This window comes from Rhinolophus hipposideros (assembly GCF_964194185.1).
Source record: "Rhinolophus hipposideros genome assembly, chromosome: 11".
NCBI lineage: Eukaryota > Metazoa > Chordata > Mammalia > Chiroptera > Rhinolophidae > Rhinolophus > Rhinolophus hipposideros.
In genome coordinates this window covers 80,979,265-81,001,440 of record NC_138057.1, presented here as the reverse complement: position 1 = coordinate 81,001,440, position 22,176 = coordinate 80,979,265, and the positions used below count along the sequence as shown (strand labels likewise).

Here is a 22,176-nt window from a genome sequence, read left to right as displayed (position 1 = left end):
CCTGCAAAAGTCAAACAAAGGCAGGGTCTCCCAAGCCACAGAGGGATCAGGGAGTTGTGGAGGGCAGGGTGCAGACAGCTCAGGGACACTGAGCCTGGGGTGCTGACCCAGACCCTCTGACCTGCCTCTGAAGGCAGTGAGCACCCCTTCCCTGGGAGTGAGCCCACAGAAGACCCTGGGTGCTGGCACAAAGCTGCCTACCGGCACCTTCTGCCCACCTGGGCTGTGCTAAGCTTGTTTGGGGTACAGGGAGCACAGGCAAGTGTGGGCAGATGGGGGTGCACGGGGTCACCACAGGCAGCAGTTTGATGGTGAGGCCACCCGCTTGTCACCCAGGGTCAATGGAGCCTTAGCGTGCACAGCCCTGTTCTCCTGCCCAGAGCTGCCCCGCTTGGCGGCTGCCCTGGCTGGCAGGCCCGCTGTGCTGGGCGGTGCGTCCCGCCCGGTGGTGGGCGGCGACAGGCTGACTGTGCAGCCAGGGGCGGGGGCAGGGAAGCCCGGTTCCGGCTGGCCAGGAGCTGCTCAGGAAGGAAGGAGACAGCACCTCCCGACCGCCACCAGGCCAGGCCCGCAGCAGGTCCTTTGGGGTTAAGAGGTGCTTCGCTGCTGAGGTACATCCCTTGGGGAGGGCAGGGCTGGGCTTTCCCCAATGTGGGTGCGGTTGGGACAGGCCCGGAACTAGTGGGGGCTTCTTTCTGCCTCTGGTTGCTGTGACCATTGACCATCTGGCTGGGTGGGCAGGACACAGGTCACTGCGTGTGGGGGCAGGGGGCTGGGCACCCTAACCCCTTCACAGGGCGAAGACTGTGCCAGACCCTTTCCACCATCAATCCCCCTTCGTCCCACAGCCTAGGGGGAGGTCTCCTCTGGGCCCCCCGCTTTACAGGTCAGGTTAAGTGATTGTCAAGCCCCCATCTGTCTGTCTGACCCCAATGCCTGGGGTATACTCTGCCCTTAACCCTGGCAACAAATGGCCACTGGGCCAGCTCGGGTGGGAGAGAGTTGGAGGGGTCAGGGGAGCAGGTTAATGTTGAAGCCGCTGCTTCTGGAAGGCAGGAGGGTCATTGGGCTGCCCCTGCTGGGGCTGTGCCAGCCCCACCCCAGCCCAGGTGGGAGGGCCTGGACTGGCTGGTGGGTGGGCAAAGGGCACGTGGCAGCTGCCCGGGCTGGCAGCGTTGTGTTCGCGCAGCAAGAGGGAGGAAGGAGGCCGAGCCAGAGGCTGGGCAAGTGTGCTGGGCAGCGCTGTGGGCGGGGGGCAGATGCCTGGCTTGGGAAAGTTTTCCTGGCACTCACGTGAGGCCAACTTTCCACCGGTAGGACACCACTCTTGGGGGCTCCTGGAAGGTTGAGGAACTTCGAGGACAGAAGGTAAGTTCAGACTGGAGCTGGGGGCTGAGCCTTCCTGTACCTGAGCCACCTCTGCCAGAAGGAGACAGGGGGGCTATCTGATGGTGGGGCCTAGTCCCACTGGAGGGTGGGACAGGGTGTGGCAGTGGGTGAGGCGTCTCTCCCAGCTTCCCCTTCCCCCAGACCAGGCCGCATGACATCTGCCGGCCAGGGCTCAGGAGGGGGCAGGAGAGCCTGCAGACTTGGCCACATAGTGGCCCTGTGACCTTGGTCACCTTAACAAGCCTCAACGTGCCTTCATTTCCTTCTCTGTAAACTAGGGACAGTAGTCCCCAAAATGCAATTAGGGGCATTTTGCAATTGCTGAATGAGAGAGTGCCCTGAGCCTGGCCTGTGGTATGCACTTGGAAATGGAAGTTGCCTTTCTCAATTAATTAGTCAATTCGTGCATCTCCTGACTATTCATGTAGGTGGCATGGCCCACCTCCACACCTCGGATCACAGCCCCGTCCCTGGGCTTTTCCTGCTGATCCCAGTGCAGACCCAGGAGGCCCCTCTGAGAGGGGCATCCTGTCCTCACCGAGTTGGCGGGACACACACCCAGGGAGAGCCTCTCCCGCTCCTTCTGTCCTCAGAAGGGGGCCCGTTAGAGTCATAATTATGAGATTCTTCTGGCTGGGAGGCTTGAAGGAAGAGGGAGGTGAGCCCTGCAGGGCACAGGGGGGGCACTGAGGAGGAAGAGTGGGGGGGGGCAGCCAGTTACCCAGCTGCTGAGCCCCAACCCCAGATGCCACGTGGCTGGACCCCACTGCCTCTCTCCCCTTCTGCCTCAAGGCAGAAACAACTTCTGTCTGGAATTGAGACGGCTGTCCCCAGGAGGGTGTGTTGGATCTAGCTGGAGGGTTGCGTGTCCCTGTCTCAGAGCGGCCTGCCACCTGCCTTGTGGCCCTTCCTCCACCGAGCACACTGTCTTCCCCTCCTCCCATCCTCTGTGTGTGACAAGCCCTCAGTACAGCCTCTGACCCTGTGCCCTCTGGGGGATCCTGCCTCCCTCCATCTCCCCAGATCCTACCACCGCCCTGCACCGGGGGTCTTCCTCAAATGCAGACCTGTGTGGGTCATGGGGTCCCCACTCTCAGGAATGGTCCTGAGCCCTGAGGGGGCTCTCAAGGGTGCTTACCCCTTCCCGCCTCCCCCTCATCCTCTCAGGTTGTCTGTCTGGGTCCTATGTCCCCCACGACCTGGCGTCCTTCTTGTCCCTAGTTCTCAGGTGCCCTCTGGTCCTCCCTGCCTTCCCCACCGCGTAACCCCACTTACCCCAGATCTCACTTTGGTCCCTCCCCTCTGCCGCCCCCTGTGTCCCCGACACCCCCAAGAGCTCCCGCGCTCTGTCATAGCCCCACCCGCTGCACTCCGGGGGCTGGCCAGGACCTTCTGTCCCCCCTCATGGTCCCCCCTGGGCCCAGCCAGGGCCTGATGTGTGCGCGGCCTTCCGTAGGCACACACAGGACCAATACGTGAGTGCACACAGGCCGTGGGGTGGCAGCAGGAAAAAGGCCTGGGTGGGCTGTCACAGCACGGGGGCACAGTCCCCACCGCGTCCGGTCCACACCCCAGCCAGCCCCGACTCTCTCGCCAGCTCGCTGCACTGCTGACACTTGGAGTCCCCATGGCCTCCCTGAGCCGAGCCCTGCGTGTGGCTGTCACATGCCCTCAGCGGAGCCCTGCCCAGGGCTTGGGGCCACGCCTCCTGACCAGCCGGGCTGGCCCCACCACCGAGAAGAGCGTGCCGTACCAGCGGACCCTGAAGGAGGCACAGGGCACCTCAGTGGTGGCCCAAGGCCCAAGCCGGCCCCTGCCCAGCACAGCCGACGTGGTGGTCATTGGTGGGGGCAGCTTGGGGTGCCAGACCCTGTACCACCTGGCCAAGCTGGGCGTGAGTGGGGCGGTGCTGCTGGAGCGGGAGCGTCTGACCTCTGGGACCACCTGGCACACGGCAGGTAGGTCCAGGCGGCAGGGACCCACTGAGGGGCCACTTCTGGGCTGACAGATACAGGCCTGTTGGAGGCAGCTGAGCAAAGCGGGGAAGGACACGGGGGAGACTCAGGGTCAGTCTGCAGGTGGGCAGATTGGGGGCCCTGCTTATCCCTAAGTCTCTGAAGAGCTGTGGGGGGGAGGGAGCAGACACCCCCGTGGGACCCCAGAGGGCGAAGCTGAGACCAGCGCTGGGAGCCAGGCACCTGACCGTTCAAGGAGCAGAAGCCCCTTACTGGATGGAGACTCCTGGGCTGAGGGGTGTCCATGGGGCGCGGAGGATGGATGGGGAAGGGGCCACCGGGGTGACGCAGAGTGCGATCCTCCCGGTGTCAGTTGTGTCCACGATTCTCGTCCTCCTAACCAGTGGGCATACATGAAGCACCTACTGTGTGCGTGGCGCCAGGGCAGCCACCTGTGCCTTAACCCTGGGTTATATTCGCCAGTTTCCGTGGGGTAAACACTCCCACTTTGGCCGATATCAAGCTAGCAGCCTGAGGTCACTATGGAGTAGGCAGGAGTCGGGCATCACCCAGCCCTGTCTCAGCTGGGCCACAGCCTCTGCCCTCCATCACGCGGCCTCGCCCCTGGCTCCCACTGCCTAGGCTGCTCTGAAGGGAGCAGTTTTGTTGGTGAAGGGCCTGCTTTGGGTAAAATAATCCTTCTGCCTCACAGGGCTGCCCAGTCACCCCATGACACTTCAGCGCAGGGCTTGGCAGATAGTAGGTTCACGATAAGGGAGCCTTTGATACTTGCCCCTCTCTGAGCTGCCCAAGGGCTGGGAGGCCTGTCCTACAACTCAGCCTGGACCCTGTCATGTCCTGCTCACCCAGGCTGCCCGTGGCCTGCAGAGGAGGACTGGGGCGCTGCCTGACATTCAGGGGCCCTGGCCTTCTGGGGGGGTGGAGGTGCAGCACCGCCGTGCTGGGACCGAGGTGTCCCGATCCTCCCCGCCAGGCCTGCTGTGGCAGCTGAGGCCCAGCGACGTGGAGGTGGAGCTGCTTGCCCACACGAGGCGCGTGGTGAGCCACGACCTGGAGAAGGAGACGGGACTGCACACGGGCTGGATCCAGAACGGGGGCCTGTTCATCGCGTCCAACCGGCAGCGTCTGGATGAGTACAAGAGGCTCATGTCGGTGGGTGCGCCCCCTGCGGGTGGGGCAGCATGGTGCAGGGAGGAGCCCTGACAGATCTGGGTTCGAGCCCTGCAGCTGCCCTGCTAGCTGGGCCACCTGGGACCAGTGACTTTGCCTCTCTGAGCCTCGGCATTTTCACCTTTGAAATAGGACCATGTTTCAGAGCACAGGGGGCCGAGCCTCAGAGGCATCATCACGGGTGGTGCTCACGGAGATAACACTACCCGGAGGCAGTGACCGCCCTTGGAGAGGTCCTTAGGGAACCCGGATCTGGGGGAGATGGGGGAGAAAGCCTTGTGTTGTGGAAGGCCCTGCATTGGGCTGGGCTGTTGGTTTCTAACCAGAACAGCCACCCTGGACCCCAAATTCCAGGGCATTGGTGAGACAGGCTCCTGCAGCAGCAACTTACCCCTTATTGAGCACCGACTGAGTACTGGCTAGCAGAGGCTCATTATCACAGGGACGCCGAGTTCCCCTGGGCACCCAGGCCAGAAGCAGGGGCAGCTGGCTTCATTAGAACAGGCCTGGCTCTCTGGGATTAGGAGGTGGCCCCGTTCTGCCTCCTCCTCTCCCTTCCCTCTTCCTTCTCCTCCCGCTTAGCTCACTCATCAGCTGGGATAGAGGTGGTCGAAGGAAGCCCCCAACCCATCTTTCAGCTCAAGTGCCCATCCTGCTGAGTGAAGTCTCGGCCACTTTTCCTTCACAATTCTCAGAAAATCTGATTGGCTCAGGTCACCTCTAATTGGGTGGAGCCTGTCCTGATAGGCAATGCCAGGGGACACTTGATTGGTTGCACTGGGGCCAATCAAACGTGATGAGTCAGAGGCCTGGGACAGACCTCACTGGTGTCTGAGGAGCGGGTCTGACCAGAGAAGCCCAGAGTATTAGACCTGTGGGGGTTATTTTTATTTATTTTATATAATAAGCCCTTATGTGCCAGGGACTGGTCTAAGCTCTCTGGACGTGTCAACCACATAAGCCATTATGAGCCCCATTCACCCAGGGTACGTTAAACAACTTGTCCCAGGTCACATTGCTAGTGTCATCTGGATTGGGAAGGCAGGCCAGCCCCAGAACCTACTTCTGAGTGCTACACCACGCTCCTCACCCTTCTCTGGAACTGGGGCAAAGGACAGGGGCTGCAGGGCCATGCTGACCAGCTAAGGCTTTCGGGAGGAAGCAGGGCCAGAGCAAAACTTTGGAGGCCCGGATGGGGAGGACATCGGTCCCCAAGGTCTCACGTACTTTCCCCCGGATCCCCTAGTTGGGCAAGGCCTATGGCGTGGAGTCCCACGTGCTAAGCCCGGCGGAGACCAAGGCACTGTACCCACTGATGAACGTGGACGACCTCTATGGGACCCTGTATGTGCCACAGGACGGTACCATGGACCCCGCCGGCACCTGCACCACCCTCACCAGGGCTGCCACCGCCCGCGGAGCACAGGTACCGATGGCCGCTGAGCCCTGGGCTCCCTGATCCCAGCCTGCAAATCCAGAGGGCAGAAGGCCAGCAAACAGGTGCCCTTCTCTGCGTGGTGTGACCTTGGGCCAGGTGGGACCTCTCAGGTTCCTGATCGGCTCCTGCAAAGGCGGGTGGTGTCGTGGTCTGTCGGTGGGGTCACCTGCCTCCTTCTCTGAGGTTCCGGCCCCACCAGACAAGTGACTCCTCAAAATCTCTTCCTGTAGTTTTAGTTTTTTGTCTCAAAGACACACATAATTGTAGAAAAAATTAGAAAAGACAAATAAGCCAAAAAGAAGATATAACATCACCCCGAGGTAACTGGTATTGACATTTTAGTTTTATTCCAAATACATTTTCTGTGCAGATGGATATGTGTGTACACAGAACCAAACTGTATTGTGATGTGACCTTTTTTACCAAACAGTAGACCACAAACATCTTTTAGTAAATGACCCTTGAGTTTTTTCTTTTATGTCACTTTATAAACAGGAGCCACTGTATTTGGGGACAAGTGCTCCAAATCTAGGAATGTATGGATTTAGTGTCCGGCTCTGTGGTCACGCCGTTTCCCCAGTAGTGTCACATGAAGCCTGCCCTACAAGAAGCAGGGGTCCCAGGTCCCTCAGGATGGGATGGAGAGAGGGTGGGTGGTCAGCACCCTCAAAGGGAGCAGCTCCTCTCACACCCAGGTCATCGAGAACTGCCCGGTGACAGGCATCCGTGTGCGGACAGATGATTTCGGGGTGCGGCGGGTTGCAGCTGTGGAGACAGAGCACGGCACCATCCAGACGCCCTGCGTGGTCAACTGTGCAGGTGGGATGGCATTTCTCCTGGCTCCCGAGCGGCTGTGCTGGAGGCTCCCAACCCTGCCCATTCTCTGGGGTGACGGCCCAGCTGTGACCGACCTGGGGGAATCACCACCGGGGCGGACAGGCCTGCAGGGGCACCCATGCCCCCCTAGCTGGCTGCCCCCAGCAGGTGCCAGCAGAGCTGACCTGCCGTGCTCTGTCCACAGGAGTGTGGGCGGGCAGTGTGGGCCGGATGGCGGGAGTCAAGGTCCCGCTGGTGGCCATGCACCATGCCTACGTCGTCACCGAGCGTATCGAGGGCATCCAGGTAAGCGGACAGCCCCAGGAGGCATGCCAGCTGTGCAGGGCTGGGACCTGACTGTGAAGCCCAGCACCGGGGGTGTGGCCGCGTGTGTTCCCTCACCATGCTGAGCCTCAGCCACCTCGTCTGTGCAATGGGCATCAGGACACTGGGTGTTCCGGGCGGTGTGACCAGAGCTGTGTCCCAGTGGTGCCAATCCCCTTGGCCCTTGGGGCACAGCTTCTTGTTGATGCCCAAGCCTGCCCTGCCTCGTGCAGCCGGCCCAGCTTTTTCCCGTGTTCTGTGCCCCAGGAGTTTCTGGGAACCCACATGCTTGTGTGCTCCCAAGTATGCACTGATCCCCGGCCCTCAGAACCTCCCTGGATGTGCCCCCGTCTCCTCCCCTTCTCATCCCTTCCATCACCCATGGTGGTAGCTTTCTGTCGCCTTGTCATCGACTTTCTCTCCATCCCTCCCTCCCTCCATCATCCAACCATCCCTTCCTCATCCCGCCATGTATTCCCCATCCATCCATTCTTTCTCACTTATTCCTTTATCCGTACACCCACCCTTCCTTCCACCCCTCCATCCACTTATTACCTCTTCATTAATCTCCCTCCCTCTTTCCATTTTGCCATCCATCCTTCCATTCATTCATCCTTCTTTTGATCTCTCTATCCATCTAGTTCTCCATCTATCCATCCATTTATCCCTCCCGCCTTCCCTCCCTCTACCCATCCATCTCTCCATCATCTATTTATTTATTCCATTTATCCACCATTCCATGCAACCCTCCCTCCCTCACCCATTCCTCCATTAAACATTAGTTGGATGAGCTCTGTGTCCCAGGCTCTATTCTAGAAACGGGGGCTATAATTACAAAAGGACCGACTTCTTGTCTGGGTGGAGCTGGGTGGAAGGTACAGACACATGAACAAGCAGTCCCAAAGCAGCCTGACCGGGCTCGGTATGGACCCCTGTCTGTGGACCAGGGAGTCTCCCTGTGGATGCCATGTCTGGAGGATCTTCTGACGTATCTGAAGGGTGGCAGAGAAGGGACGAGGTGGAGAAGGGGAGTACGCAGAGGTTGGCAGCTGGGACCTGCAGGCAGTTCAGAGTGGGCTGTGGATGGGGAGAGTGTGAGATGAAACTACTCTTGTTTAGGGTCAGGCCTCAGCAAAGAGTGTCCTGGAAGCCTCGCCCCTGGACGAGCCTGGCTTCCCTCACCAGGGACAGACCAGGCCGGCTGCTAGGTGGGCGGCGGTGGTGGAGGGAGTGGGGGACCAGGGTCCCCATCCGCTGCTGCCTCTCCCCTTGACACAGGGTTTCCCGGGTTCATGTCGGGTTTACTGTAATCCCGCACATGCCTCCTGAGGGTTTCTGTGTGCCGGGGAACAGAGAGAACTCCCACTGCGGCTGTTGGCAGGACGCGTCTTTGGCCCGTTCCGTGCGGAGAGCTCCTGGGCGGCCGCCAGGGGTCGCCCTCGGGCCGCAGTGGGCTCGGGAGGGCTGCGAGCCCTAAAGCTGGGGACCCGCTGAGGGGCAGGGCAGGGGCTGTGTGGGGAGGAGGACCCCGGGGCCTCACAGAGCCAGGGCTGGGCCTGTCTCTCCCTGCGCTGTGCTTCCTGGTGCCTGACTTGGAGGCACCTTTCAGGCGGAAGCCAGGCAAACCGGCCAGCAATTTCAAGGTCAGAGCCCAGCTGGGGTTATTCGTGTTATTCACAAACGCTGCCCCCACACAGGGACCCTGGGTGCTGCCGGGAGCTCCAGGCTGCACGGGTGCACCAGCTCCAGAAGCCGTAAGACTCTTTGGAGGAGAGAAGGGGCTTTGCGGCTGGGGAGGAAGTCACAAACGCTCCCCTCCATCAGGGTGGCCACAGGAGTCTGGGAGGCTGGCCTCACCGGGCACCGCACCTGCTCAGTAAGATCCCGCCAGCGTGGTCTTACCCCTTTGCAGGTCGGAGGACAAGCTCCTTCGTGCCAGCCAGGCCCCAGAGGCAGGAGCTCCGGGGTGTGTGCTGGGAGGTCCCTGGCGCTGGGCCTGTCCTGGGGTCGCGTGCCACCTGCCCACCTATCCACGTCTGCTCAGGAAGCTCCGTGGGCTTGGCAGTCTTGTGCCTCAGGACACTGTGTGCCCAGCTCTGGGCCTCAAGGTGTTAGGAGTCCTGGGGTCCCAGCTGGCCGGTGAGGGCTCAGGGCCTGAAGCACGTGCTCTGTATCTTCCTTCTTAGGTGGTCAGAGGGCCCCCAGTACTGACAAGCTGTCCCTGTCCTGGGCTCTAGCCGAGCACAGCCCCTGCTCCTCTGTGTCCCTTCCCTCTCTGGGCCTGGTCTCTGCATCCGTCAAAAGCGGTGGCCGGGTGGGGTCTCCCATGGTCTCCCATTCCCACCGTTCTCCGCCAGCTGTGACAGAAGCTGCGCTGCTGGGGCGCAGAGCGATAGGACAGATCTAGGCTTGCATCCTGACCCTCCATTACTCAGCCCGGGCAAAGTCAAGGCACCACCTGAGCCCGTTTCCTTTTCTGCAAAATGGGTGAAAAGTATACCTACCACATAGGGCTGTGCTGCGGGAGAAACCGAGTGACGGGGCTGAGGGCAGAGCGTGGTGCCTGGCACGTAACAAGTGCTCATAACGTGGTAGCTGTGGTGACCATGGGGCATGGGGTGGTCCAGCCAGCTGGGGCTTCAGAGGAGGAGACCAGGAAAGGCTGGAGCCATCAGTAGGCTTCCTGGAGGAAGAAGCCGGCAGGATTTGGATGGGGCTGCGGGCAGGAGAAGCAGATGGAAGGCATGGGCAGAGGTTGGGAGGCAGGGGTGTCAGTGGGACCAGGGTCAGACCTGTAGGGTGGGCTCCTTTGTGGAGAGGACAGTGAGGGTGCCCAGTGGGCAGCACGGGGTTGAACTGAGCATGCGCTGGGCACTCCTGGGTACTCCTTGCCAGGCCGGGAACTGGGGACACTGATCCCGCTGGAAGAAAAGTTGGGCTTCCCTGGCCACCAGGTGTCCCTATTGTCCTGCTCTATGGAGCTTGGGTGTTTCGTTTTTACAGTAGCAGTGACTGTACTGTCATTATTTCTGAAGTGCTCAGTCACTGAGGACTTCCTATGTGCCACTGAGACCAGGCCCTCAACGCGGCATTCTTATTCCAACTGGGGGACGGCAGTGGGAGGGAGGGGCGTTGGCCAGGTCATCCCTTCGGGTCTCCACCTGTCCTCGGAGATGGTGCAGAGCAGTCACACCCAATGTGTCTGTCTCCAGGGCAGGGGTACACGAGAGAGGGGATGAGAGAAGGCAGCTCCTCCAGTGCTGAGCACCACGGTGGACGTGGGCTGCCCACTCCTGCTTGCTTTCTGAAAAGATTTGGTTTGGTTTGTTTGTTTATTGGTTAAATCGGTCAGTGCTTGCAATATAATGACAATATAAATACTGTTAACACCTGAGCAAATAGTGTCCAACTTTTTGTGTTTCCTGGAATTACAGTTTTCTTTTCTAGTTGCTCAGTTTTCTATGTAACCGTCACTAATTCTATCTATCCATCTATCCATCTGTCTGTCTGTCTGTCTGTCTATCGTCTATCTTTCTATCATCTGTCTTTCTATCTAACATTCTCTTCATCCCCTAAAACCTAAACCCATTATCAGTCACTCCCCATTTGCCACCCCATCCCCAACCTTTGATAATCACTAATCTGATTTCTGTCTTCCTGGATTTCCGGACATTTTATAAAATGGGATCATACCGTATGTGACCTTTTGTTGTGCCTGGCTTCTTTCAATCAGCATGACGTTTTCAAGGTTCATCCATGTGGTCCATGTGTTAGAATTTCATTCCTTTTTATGACTGAGCAATATTCTGTTGTACACCACATCTTATTTACCCATCCGTTGACGGACATTTGAGTTGTTTTTGCCTAGTGCTGCTCTGAACATTCAGGTACAAGGCTTTGTGTGGACATATGTCTTCATTTCTCTTGGGTCAACACCTAGCAGTGGACATGCTGAGTCATGTAGTAACTCTCTATTTAATATTTTTAGGAAATGTCAGACTGTTTCAAAATAGCTGCACCGTTTTACATGCCCGCCAGCAGTGTGTGGGGCTCTCACTTCTCCACATCCTCACCAACACTTGTTACTCTCTGCCTGACTTTAGCCGTCCCCGTGGGGTGAAATGGTATCTCGCTAGTTTTCATTTGCGTTTCCCTGGTGACTAATGGTGGTGAGCGTCTTCCCTTGTGCTTATTGGCCATTTGTGTGTCTTCTTTGGGGAAATGTCTGTTCAGTACTTTACTTGTTTTCAAATTGATTTATGTGTCTTTTTATTGAGTTGAGTTATAAGAGTCCCTTCTCAGATTTACGGTTTGTAACTATTTTCGCCCATTCTGTGGGTTGTCTGTTCTCTTCCTTGATTGTGTTGTTGGCAGCACGAAAGTTCTTAATCTTGATGATGTATAACTGATGTGTATTTCTTTTGCCCCTTGTGCTTTCCGTGTCATGTTTAAGACGGCGTTTCCTAGCCCCAGGTCACAAAGATTGACGCCTGTATTCTCTTCTAAGAATTTTATAGTTTTAGCTCTTATGCTTCGGTCTGTGGTCCACTTTGATTATGTTTTGTGTACGGTATGAGGAAGGGATCCAACTTCTTCCTTTCGCAGGTGGATATCCAGTTGTCCCAGCACCGTTTGTTGAAGATTCTGCTTTCCCCCACTGGGTCACATGGGCGCCCTGGGTGAAATTAATTAAGCATAAATGTGAAGGTTTATTTCTGACTCTCAATTCTGCTCCTTTGATCTACAGGTCTGTCCTTGGGCTTTACCACTGTGTCTGGATTACAGTAGCTTTGTAGTGAGTTTTGGAATCAGGAAGTGTAAATCCTCCATATTTGTTCTTTGTTGTTAAGATTGATTTGAATATTCTGGGCCCCTTGCATTTCCATATGAATTTTAGGATCAGCTTGTCAATTTTTGCCAAGAAGCCAGCTGAAATATTGATGGAGATTGTGTTGAATCTGTAGATGTTTTTGGGGAGCACTGTCACCTTAACAAGTCTTTGTTTTGTACACATTGGGATGTCCTTTCATTTGTTTAAGTTTATAATGTGTTTCAAAAATATTTTCTAGTTTTTAGGGTATGAGTTTTACATTTGTTTTGTTAAGTTTATTTGTAAGCATTTAAACATTCTTTTTGGGGTGTGAAGGGAATTATTTTCTTAATTTCCTTTTTGATTGTTCACTGCTAGTGTAAGAAATACACTAGTAGTTCTTGGTTTGTTTGTTGTATTGACCTTGTACCCTGCAACCTGTTGAACTATTTTTGTAGTTCTCATAGTTTTTTAGTGGTTCTTTCGCATTTTCTATGTGTCAGATCATGTCATCTGCAAATAGAGGTAGTTCTGCTGCTTCTTCTCCAATCTGGATGCCCATTATTCCTTCTTCTTGCCTGATTGCCCTGGCTAGGACCTCCAGGACCGTGTTCAGGAGAAGTGATAAGAGACCTGATCAGAGAGGAAACGCTGCAAACAAGTCTGTGTGAGCTGTGGGTGTTTCTGAGGTACCTTCATCAGGAAGTTCCCTTCTCTCCTTAGCTTGTTGACTGTTTCATCATGAAAGGTGTCGGATTCTGTCAAGTATTTGTCTGCATCTATTGAGATGATTAGTGGTTCCATCCTTTGTTGGCATGTTGTATTGTATAGCTTATGTGTATTTCATAGTGGCTTTCCCCAGGCCACTCAATGTCTCCATAGAAGAGTCTCTAGTCTGTTGTCAGCGGGGGTGGGTGTGGAGGCAGCCTACTCCCCACCCCCTTTACTGTCCCCCCTGCGCCACCAGCCTGGAACCTCTGGGATCCACTCCTCCAGGGACAGACCTCAGGGCTCCTGCAGGGCAGAGCTAGGCCCTGGGCTGCACAGGGTGGAGATGGAGGGATCTGGGTCCAGCTGCTGTGAAGGGACCCTCGCTCATCCTCCTGTTCGCATAAATGCACACACATACACCTTCTGTCTCACACACTCACACCCATGTGTGTATACACACGCACACACACACACTCTGCTATCACACCTATGCTGAAGGACCTGGGGTTGCCACAGGCACGGCCTCTTTGCAGATTGGAGGGCACAGAGGGTGGCACACTGGCCTGACTTGTTCAGTGTGCCCTCGCCCAAACCCACGCTATGACATGCCCTCATCCATCCCTCGGCACCCTCCAGTGCTGCTGCAATTGTCCTGTCTGCAATTGTCTCCCCTGCCCGCTTATCTTTGTGGGTTATACCTTCTTTTCCCTCTCTTCTTCCCTCCCTCTTCCCTCCCACCTCCCTCCTCCCACCTCCCTCCTCCCTCGTTCCTCCCTCCTCCGTCCTCTTTCCCTCCTTCCTCCTCCTCACATCTTCGCTGCTATTTTGTGGGTTTTGGGGCAGGAGAGACTTGAATGGGGCTGGCGTGTCCAGTGTGTAACCTGAGGCCCGGTCCACTCTGTCCTCAGTGTCCTACAACCAAGAGGACGCGGGTGGGCCCATGGTGGGCCTGGGAGCCCTGGTGGAGGAGCTGGGCCCACCGCCCAGCCTTGGCTGACCCAGAGCCTCTCTGCTCTGCCTTCCAGAACATGCCCAACGTCCGTGACCATGATGCCTCGGTCTACCTTCGCCTCCAAGGGGATGCCTTGTCAGTGGGTGGCTATGAGGCCAACCCCATCTTCTGGGAGGAGGTGAGGCGGGGAGGGAACAAGGGAGGGGTTGGGGGCTGCATCTCAGCATGGAGAAGCCTTCTTCCAGAGAGCCCACCTCCTGAAACTCCTCGGGTGTCCACCTGAGAAATGGCAGGTCCCCCGGCCCCCAAGGGTCAAACCCACTTTTCTCCAACCCCTGAAGGACCTGGTACAGAGGTAGATTCAGGCCTGGGGCAGGTGGAGGGCCTGCCTCAAAGCATCAGCAGTTAGAGCCTGTGAAAATGTAAAATAATGGCTTTAAAAGAGCATGCAGACATTTAAGTCCTCTATCCATCCATCAGCAAATGACCCTGAGCCCTCCCCACCCCCACAGCTGCAAGGCTGTCTCCCCAGGCCTGGGCCACTCTCCTGGAAGCTTCTGGGTGGAGTGCAGACCCAGCGGCCCCCTCGGCCCCCTCAAACATGTGTGGACCATCCTTACTCTTATATTCGTGCCTTCAGTCCACAAATTGAATGACTAAGTGACCACTTTTGGCCAGATGCTGTTTTACTTTCTGTGTAAAGAGAGAGACTAAGGTAAAAAGTGTTTGTCCCAGGAGGCCTGTATTTTGGTGGGGAGACATACAGTAACCAAACAAGTAATGCAATTAGGGATGGTGATCTGTGCACTGAATGAGGTTGTCAGCTTAAGAATAAGTCTAGGGAGACTGAAGGGGAAGGCTGTCCTTCAGACCATGGTCAGGCAGGGCTTGGGGGTGACAGGTGGGCAAGGAGTGGCCCCAGGTGGAGGTGAAGGCCCCGAGGTCAAGCTTGCCCTTCTCGAAGAACTGAAAGTACATGTGGGCAGGGCCGGCTCGTGTAGGGCTTTGCATGTGGGCTCATATAGGACCAGAGGAGCCTGGGGAACTCAAGCCATGTGAAGCTTGAGAGCCAGAGAGGGTGTGTCCTGACGTAGGAGGCAGCTGATGGCAGGCGGGGAGGCAGGGCCTCCGGTAGAGGCCGTGGCAACGATCAAGGGCAGAGCTGGTGGGATCTGAGCCGGGGGGGGGGGGGGGAGAGACAGGGGAGCAGCTGGGCCCTGCTGACGGGTTGATGAGGGGGAGACAGGCTGAGGGCACTTGTGAGGGACCAGCTCAGCCCTGTCACTCCCCTGATGTGGGGAAGCTGCAGCTCCGCTGGGCAGCCGGCACCGTGCAGCTCCCCACCTGCCTCCTCAGGTGTCGGACAAGTTTGCCTTTGGCCTTTTCGACCTGGACTGGGATGTATTCACCCAGCACATTGAAGGTGCCGTCAACCGGGTCCCTGTGCTGGAGACGACGGGGGTCAAGTCCACGGTCTGCGGCCCAGGTGAGCGGGAGGCCTAGGAGCTGGAGGTGGACATCCTTAGGGCCTTTGGGCTGACCCCACAGGCTGGCCTGTGCCAGGCACGACCCTGGGCATCCCTACAATCTCTCCTTTCAGCAGCCCCGGGCGGTGGACATTGCTTTACTCCTGTCTGCGGGCCAGGGACCTGGGCTTGGCGGGGGCAGAAATTTGCCCCTAGTTGGGCACACAGCCAGGCTTCTTCCTACCCCAGTGAGCTCTTCAGGACGTCCCAGCCTGGGTTCTTCATCTCTACTGGACTAGTCCCCAGAACTCGGTGTTTTCATTGTAAAATGGGGTGGAAGCCCCCTCCCAGCACCCCAAGAGGCTGAGTGAGCGGAGGCGGGCCAAGCCCTTTCCCGATGCCATTCTCACAGGGCTGTGGAGCCCCAGGCCAGTCCAGCTTCAGGCCCTGCTCTCCCCGCTTCCTAGAATGTTCCACCTGCCCAGGACACAGGGCCATCGGTCTCACCACTCTGCTCTCTGGCCTCGGCAGCCAGCAGCTCGGGGCCACACACCCACTCAGCGTGGAAAGGCCCGAGCTCAGCCCTCCTCCTGGCCTCTGGGAGACCTGAGCTGAAGGAGGCTGGAGCAGAAGGGGCCGTGAGCGAAGGTGCTCAGCTCCCAGAATGCCCGTCCTGGGGCATGCGCACACAGCCCCTGACCCCGCCTACTGGCTAGTGTACCAGGCTGGGGGAGACTGAGAACCACAGAGCTGAAGTGTCCGGCCAACACCACTAGCTCATTCCTGCAGGACCCACCAGCTGGGCCAGGCTTTGGCGGTTCAAAGATGAACTGACATATCCCTGTGCCAGTAACTGACAGCTTGACAGGGAAAAATGACCCACTCGTTGACACTCAGTGCCCTGGGACGGTGCCATCTTGGGTGGCTCAGGGAGCTAAGGGACCCCAGGATAGGGGACACTAATGCAGACTGAGCAGGTTGTCTGAGCTGCGTCTCAAAGGCTGTGTGCAGCTGGAGAAGATTCCAGAATAAGATTCCAGGCCAAGGGGCGAGATAAGCAGGGATGTTGTATGAAGGAGCACACATAGCGTTTGCTCAGCTCCTTCTGCCTGCTGAGCACCCGCCCCCCGCCTCCTGCCCCCTTCCCAGCCTCGCCCCACCGCCTGCCCCCTGCCTGCCCCCTGCCTCGCCCCACCGCCTGCCCCCTGCCTGCCCCCCGCCTGCCCCCCCGCCTGCTCCCTTCCCAGCCTCGCCCCACCGCCTGTCCCCCCAGCCTGCCCCCTGCCTGCTCTCCACCTGCCCCCTGCCTACCGCCTACCTGCTCCCCCCGCCTGCCCCCTGCCTGCCCCCCCTGCCTGCCCCCCCACCTGCTCCCCACCTGCCCCCCACACCCCCCACCACCTCCTGCCTACTCTGCGCTTAGTGCCCATTAGAGTCTGAGCAGAGCTCCCATGGTGGCAGCCCTGTCCCAGGGTGAGGGCATGGGGATGAGGCTGTCGGCCTGGGGTCCTGGCAGAGGGTGGCCTCTGGGAGGCAGCTCAAGCTGGCCCCAGAGCTGGATGGTCACTGCTGTGACCAGCACCTACAGCGTCATTCACTTGATTTTATTGTGCACCAGCTGCACCTCGTCGGCGCCCAGGGCAGTTGGGCAACTACAGCCCAGTGGGGCAGATGCTGTGACGGGAGTACAGGGACGGGGGGCACAGGGGGGGCCGCCCCGAGGAGGGACAGCCGAACCAGCCCTGGGGTGAGTGTTCTGGGCAGGGGGAGCAGGCCGTGTGCGGGCCGGACACACACCGCTCCTCTGGTGGTTTCAGCAGAATCCCGTGGGGCTCCCCACTCCTTCCTGGCACACAAGGATCTCTAACCCCCAACAAAGGCAACAAAGGAGTTGGTGAACCAGCCCCACTTCAGGGCGAGGTTCAGATACAGAGTTGCCCAAAGAGGAAACGTTGTGTCTGAGGCTCTGAGTTCCCTGTACCCAGGGCCCTCATCTGTGACATGGGTGACAAAGCACCTACTCAGGCTGATTGAGGACAAGCCACGTGTAGGTGTAGGGTTTGCCCGGCGCCAGCCGACGGCAGTGAGTCCCATGAGCGAAGTGGACAGCCAGGCGCCAGTGGGTACAGCAATGTCTGCGGGCCACACAGGGAGTGGAGCGGAGCTGGACAGGAGAGAGGAAGGGTCCCGACGCCCAGGGGCTATGGCCTGCCTGGCCGGCCAGCCCTCTCCACGCATCGCAACACACTGATGTCCACATAGCAGCCCGCCCGGGCTACTTCAATCTGTTCGGCACATAAGGAGCCTTTGGTGAGAGGCCAGTGTCCCCAGGAGAGGCCTGTGTGATGGCTGTGCCCCTGAGTGCTGGATCCAGGGTGCAGAGCGTGGGAGTGGGCTGATGACTCAGCACCCCCCGCAGCCTCCCTGGGGACTGGCATGGGAAGCACAGGCCTGAAACATTCCCAGGGGCACGGATAGTCCCGAGTCGCCTCGGTTAATTAGACTGGGGACCCATCGCTTCCCTGGAGCCCCACCTCGGGGGAGACGTGCATGTGAGGACATCAGGCATCTGGTTTCCCGGCTGTAAGGGAGGTTTCTGGGGAAATCAGCACTTCTCCTTGCCAGGAGGACAAACGCAGTCAAGGGCCAGTGGCCTTTGGAACAGAACAGGGAAGTCCCCCTGACTTCGGGGAAGCAGTGGTGGGGGCGTGGGAGGGGGCAGGCAGAGCTGTCGTTCCAGGGCCGGGAGGTCAGAGCGAAGGTGGGGTCGTCTGCTCTGCCTGGTCGTCCCAGGCCTCCTGCACCCTGGTCTGGCTCAGACTTGAGCCATTTAGTAAACATTCAAGAGACCCTTGTCCCCCGAAACTCTCCCGCTGGCTCTCTTCTTAGACTCCCTCTGAGGTTGTTCAGAACTTCCTGCCTGCCTGTCTGGGGCCTGGAAGCATCTCCGGCTCTCACTCAGTGCACCCTGGGTCATCCCCGAACATAACCGCTGCCTCTCCTCTCTGTTCCACCCCCGCAGTCTGCTCTGAGCTGCCCTGGCCTCTCACCCCTGCGCCTTCCTGGCCGCCCCCATAGCCCCTTGCAGCCTGGCCCCCCCATAGCCCCTTGCAGCCTGGACTTCCCCCAGCGTCCCAGGGAAGCTCTACTTTCTGCCCTCCAGAATTCCAGCCTTCCCTGCTGTTTGGAAGCCCCAGGTCCCCCAGGGCTGGGGCCTCCTTCAGCTCAGATGCTACCCCTCAGGTCGGGCCCTGATCACCGCAGGGAGCAGGACTGAGCTTGTTATCAGAGGTGAAGAACTTGGTCTGGGAGCCAGACAGCTCTGACAAGTGGTCCCATGTCCATGGTTCATTAACAGGGTGACCTGGGATAAATCAGACCAAAAAAGCAATTTCCTCATCGATAACCTGGGGAGCAGTACTGCCTGCCAAAAAGGGCTGTGCAGAGCAGCCAGCCCCGCACTCCCTTGTGACCCCTTATCCCACTTTGTTTTCTTATCAGACATTCTTTTTTGCTTATTTGCATACTTGCTCTCTGCTTCCCTCACTCTCCGTCAGCTCCCCGAGGGGTGGGACTTGTCCAGAGCTGATTCTCAGGGCCAAACCCTGGGTACACATGGGTGGGCTCCACATATTTGTGGACAGACTAACTCACAGCCCTGTGAGCTATGTACCATGATCCCAATTTACAGATGAGGGAACTAAGGCTCAGAGAGGTGAAGTGATTTGTCCAAGGTCACACAGCCAGGAAGGGGTAAAGCGAGGTTGGAACCCAGGACAGGCTGCAAAGTCCAGCTTTTATAATTATGCCTGAGGGTCCTTCTCCCTCCATATCCTGGCCTCTGCCCGATGCATGCTGCCAGCAAACAGAAGCGGGAGGCTTAAACCCCTTTCTGAAAGAACTTATGATCATTCATCCATTCAGGGTACATTTATTAAGCACCTACTGTTTGCTGGGACCTGTGCTAAGTTTTTGGGCACAGCGGTGAGCAAAGCTCAGTCCCTGCCCACTCGGTGCTCATGCCCAGTGGGCAAGAGTGACTGGCAACGACACAGCAGTGGGGGGAGCCACACGCTGTGATGGGGGCTCACAGAAAGGCCTTCATCAGCAGGAGAATGGTGCTAGCCGTGCGATACACCTGGACCCCACAGAACAGAACCTGGCTCATGTCAGGGGGCTTCTGGCAGCAAATGGCAAGGAGCTCAGGGGAACGTGGCAGAAGCAATCAGGGAGGCTCCCTGGAGGATGTGGCATTGCGCTATGTCTTGAGGATGGGGAGGGTCTGGAGGAAGGAGGCACTTGCAGACCCCCACCTCAATTGCTGCCCTCTCAGGACACCCCACTCCAGGTGCATGTGGCCTGGAGGGAGGTTCAGGTCTCTCCTTCCTTTCAGAATCCTTCACACCTGACCACAAGCCCCTGATGGGGGAGGCACCCGAACTCCGAGGCTTCTTCCTGGGCTGTGGCTTCAACAGTGCAGGTGAGTGGGGGCAGCAGCCCACCAGACACCCCTGTGGCCTCTCCTTCAGTTCTCAGAGCTCCCCCAGGTGGACAGGGGAAGGGGGTGCTGTCCCAGTAGCACTGCAGCCCCTGACAAGGGTGCTGACAGGAAATGCCTGCAGGGCAGGGTGAGGCCCTATTGGAGACATGCAGCTCCCCAGACGTGAGATCCAGGCTTGGGGGGGGGGTGCTGCCATGGAGATGGGAGGCGCACTGAATTGGGGCTTGGGGCTCGGGATGGATTACAGACCTATGGCTCCACTCCTGCCAGGAATGATGCTGGGTGGTGGCTGTGGGCAGGAGCTGGCCCACTGGATTGTCCACGGGCGCCCAGAGAAGGACATGTATGGCTATGATATCAGGTGAGTGTCCACTGGAACCCGTGAGCAGGGGTGTCTGCTCTTCAGCTGCTCTAGGATCGGGTGAGGTGGGGTAAATAGTAAGGGCTGTTGAGAAAGGAGCCTTCCCTGAAATTCAGAGGGCTTCTTGGAAGAGGCAGCAGCAAGAGGAAAAGGGAGGAAGGCTGCCAGCAGGGGGCAGTGCTGAGAGGCGCCTGGGTTTGGCAGAGCCACAACCTTTAGTCTCCAGGATCTCATCCTAGTGTCCCGCCTGACCCACCGGACAGCTCTGGGTTCAGCAGCAGGATCAAGTCCTCCTACTTGGCAAATGGGGAGACTGAGGCATGCGGAGCAGGAGGGACTGCACAGGTTGCTTGGGAGCAGGGCTGGGCTGGGATGCCTGCTGTTAGCGTGTGTGCAGTGGCTAGGAGCCAGCCCGCCTTGAGTGGAGACGCCAGCTGCGCTGCCTGCTGCAGGGTGACCAGAATCAATCAGAGCAAGGCCCAGCAGTGTCCTCACTGTGACCCGGAGCACGTCCTGCTCAGTATGTGCAGGTGAAACTCTCAGCAACAGGTCTGCACAGGGAAACGCTCAGAAAAGCTGAGCTGAGGCCAAGGGGCAGTGATGTCAGAGCTGCGAGGCATCCTGGTCGCCCCACCGCCGTCAGAATCCAGTCGGGGCCAGTGACACAGGTGCTTCCAGAGAGGGCTGGAGGGTGGGAATCAGTGGGCCGGGGTCTGTCCCAGGGGGCCGTTCTGTGGCAGGCGGCCGTTGAGGCAGCCCCTTGGAGGAGCCTCTGTGGGTGTCCAGCCTGCTCTGCCCGTCCCGCTTCTGGCTGACAGCCTCCCTGGGAGACCTCAGCTGTCGTTAGGGCTGGAGGTGGTGGTGGGGTGCACGTGCAGCTCAGCGTGCCCCCGTTCCTCCGCTAACCTCGCCCCTTCCTGGCCTCGTGAGGACATTACACCCACTGAGGGGGATGTCTGGCCCCCACAGGGACACTCTGAGATGCCCGGATGGCCACCCCCTCCATGGAGCCTGGCACAGTGTGGTCTGTTCTGTGGCGGCCTGGGAGTCCTCCTGGGGCTGTGCCCACATACTCTCCCAAGGGAGGAATGTTCCAGAATGATAAAGCTGTAAGGGGCCTCAGGGACGGGCCAGTCCAAGCCCCTCCTGCTACAAACAGCAAAAAGGAGGTGCCTGAAGTCACTCAGTGCGCCAGCCAGAGTGGGGAGGGACCCAGCTTCCGGTCTCGGGCTGGGCTGTGTGACCTGGCCGCCCTTGGGCTGAGGGCTTCCGCACTGGAATCAGACAGACGGGGGCTCACACCAGCCTCACCAGGTGGCCTCCTTGTGCCACAGCGTCCATGACTGCAAAACGGGGCTGGCACGCTGCCCACCTGCTGGGCTGGCAGAGGCCTCCAGGCTGCGTGCGGAACCCCTGCCCAGTTGGGGACGGGTCTGGGCCTACTTCTGTCAGCCGCCTTCCCTGGCAGGAGAGTTTGTGGCTGGGAGGCGGAGGGCACAGGGAGGGAGCCGCTGAGAGCTGGGGCCTGGTGTGTAGAGGTAGGGGCAGTGAACTCATCCGTACACCGTCCTGTCCGGGCCAGTGCACCTCAGGAGACGACCGGCTAATGGCCTCCCGGGCCCGAGTAGTTACTGATGTGGGACTTCCACATCACCCAGCCCACAACTGGACAAGTGGATGGCTGCCTGCACCCCCGGGCATCCGGCACTAATGAGCTGTCTCACCTCCCTGGGCCTGAGCGAAGGGACAGAGGCGAGACACAGACTCTGCGGGAGACGCAGAGCGGAAATGAGGGGGCTGCTAAGGGCGTTGCCAAAACCCGAGAGAAGAAAGGGCAGAGAAAGAGCTAGCACCAAAGTGGAGCTCTCCTATGTCCAGTTTTCCTGGTTGGACACCTCAGGAGCAGGGACGTGGCTGTGTCATTCTCATCTCACAGTCGGGAGGACAGGCTTGTGAGGGAGACAGCTCGGCAGCCGGCAGGTCCAGGGCTGCCTATGGCCCCGAGGCCCACCTGGCACCTGCTGGCCACCAGGCCACAGCCACCTCCTCACAAGTGGCGGGGGTGACAAAGCAGGGATGGTGTCCCCTTTGAGGTTTGCAGTCATCCTAGACCCACCACCTATCAGCTGTGTAGCCCTGAGCCAGTCTCTCCTACTCTCGGAGCCTCACTTTCCCCATCAGTGAAATGGGTGGCTTGCGTTTGAGGCTCACGTGCATGGACGCTCCACCGAGTGCCTGGCATGGGCAGAGCCTGGAGAGAGA

At 58.6% G+C, this 22,176-nt stretch overlaps 1 protein-coding gene across 1 annotated transcript in view; it reads left to right on the top strand.

The window, feature by feature from the left end:
• Positions 1-454: 454 nt before the first annotated feature.
• The window catches only part of SARDH (sarcosine dehydrogenase), a 58,944-nt gene continuing 37,222 nt past the window's right edge, over positions 455-22,176 (top strand). The window contains exons 1-11 of the mRNA XM_081066399.1: positions 455-611; positions 1,318-1,368; positions 2,987-3,347; positions 4,339-4,517; positions 5,782-5,961; positions 6,669-6,792; positions 6,995-7,095; positions 13,660-13,764; positions 14,943-15,072; positions 19,446-19,532; positions 19,824-19,914. Of these exons, the coding sequence (XP_080922525.1) occupies positions 3,017-3,347; positions 4,339-4,517; positions 5,782-5,961; positions 6,669-6,792; positions 6,995-7,095; positions 13,660-13,764; positions 14,943-15,072; positions 19,446-19,532; positions 19,824-19,914 (1,328 nt within the window). The 5' untranslated portion in view covers positions 455-611; positions 1,318-1,368; positions 2,987-3,016. The remainder of the gene's footprint in view (positions 612-1,317; positions 1,369-2,986; positions 3,348-4,338; positions 4,518-5,781; positions 5,962-6,668; positions 6,793-6,994; positions 7,096-13,659; positions 13,765-14,942; positions 15,073-19,445; positions 19,533-19,823; positions 19,915-22,176) is intronic.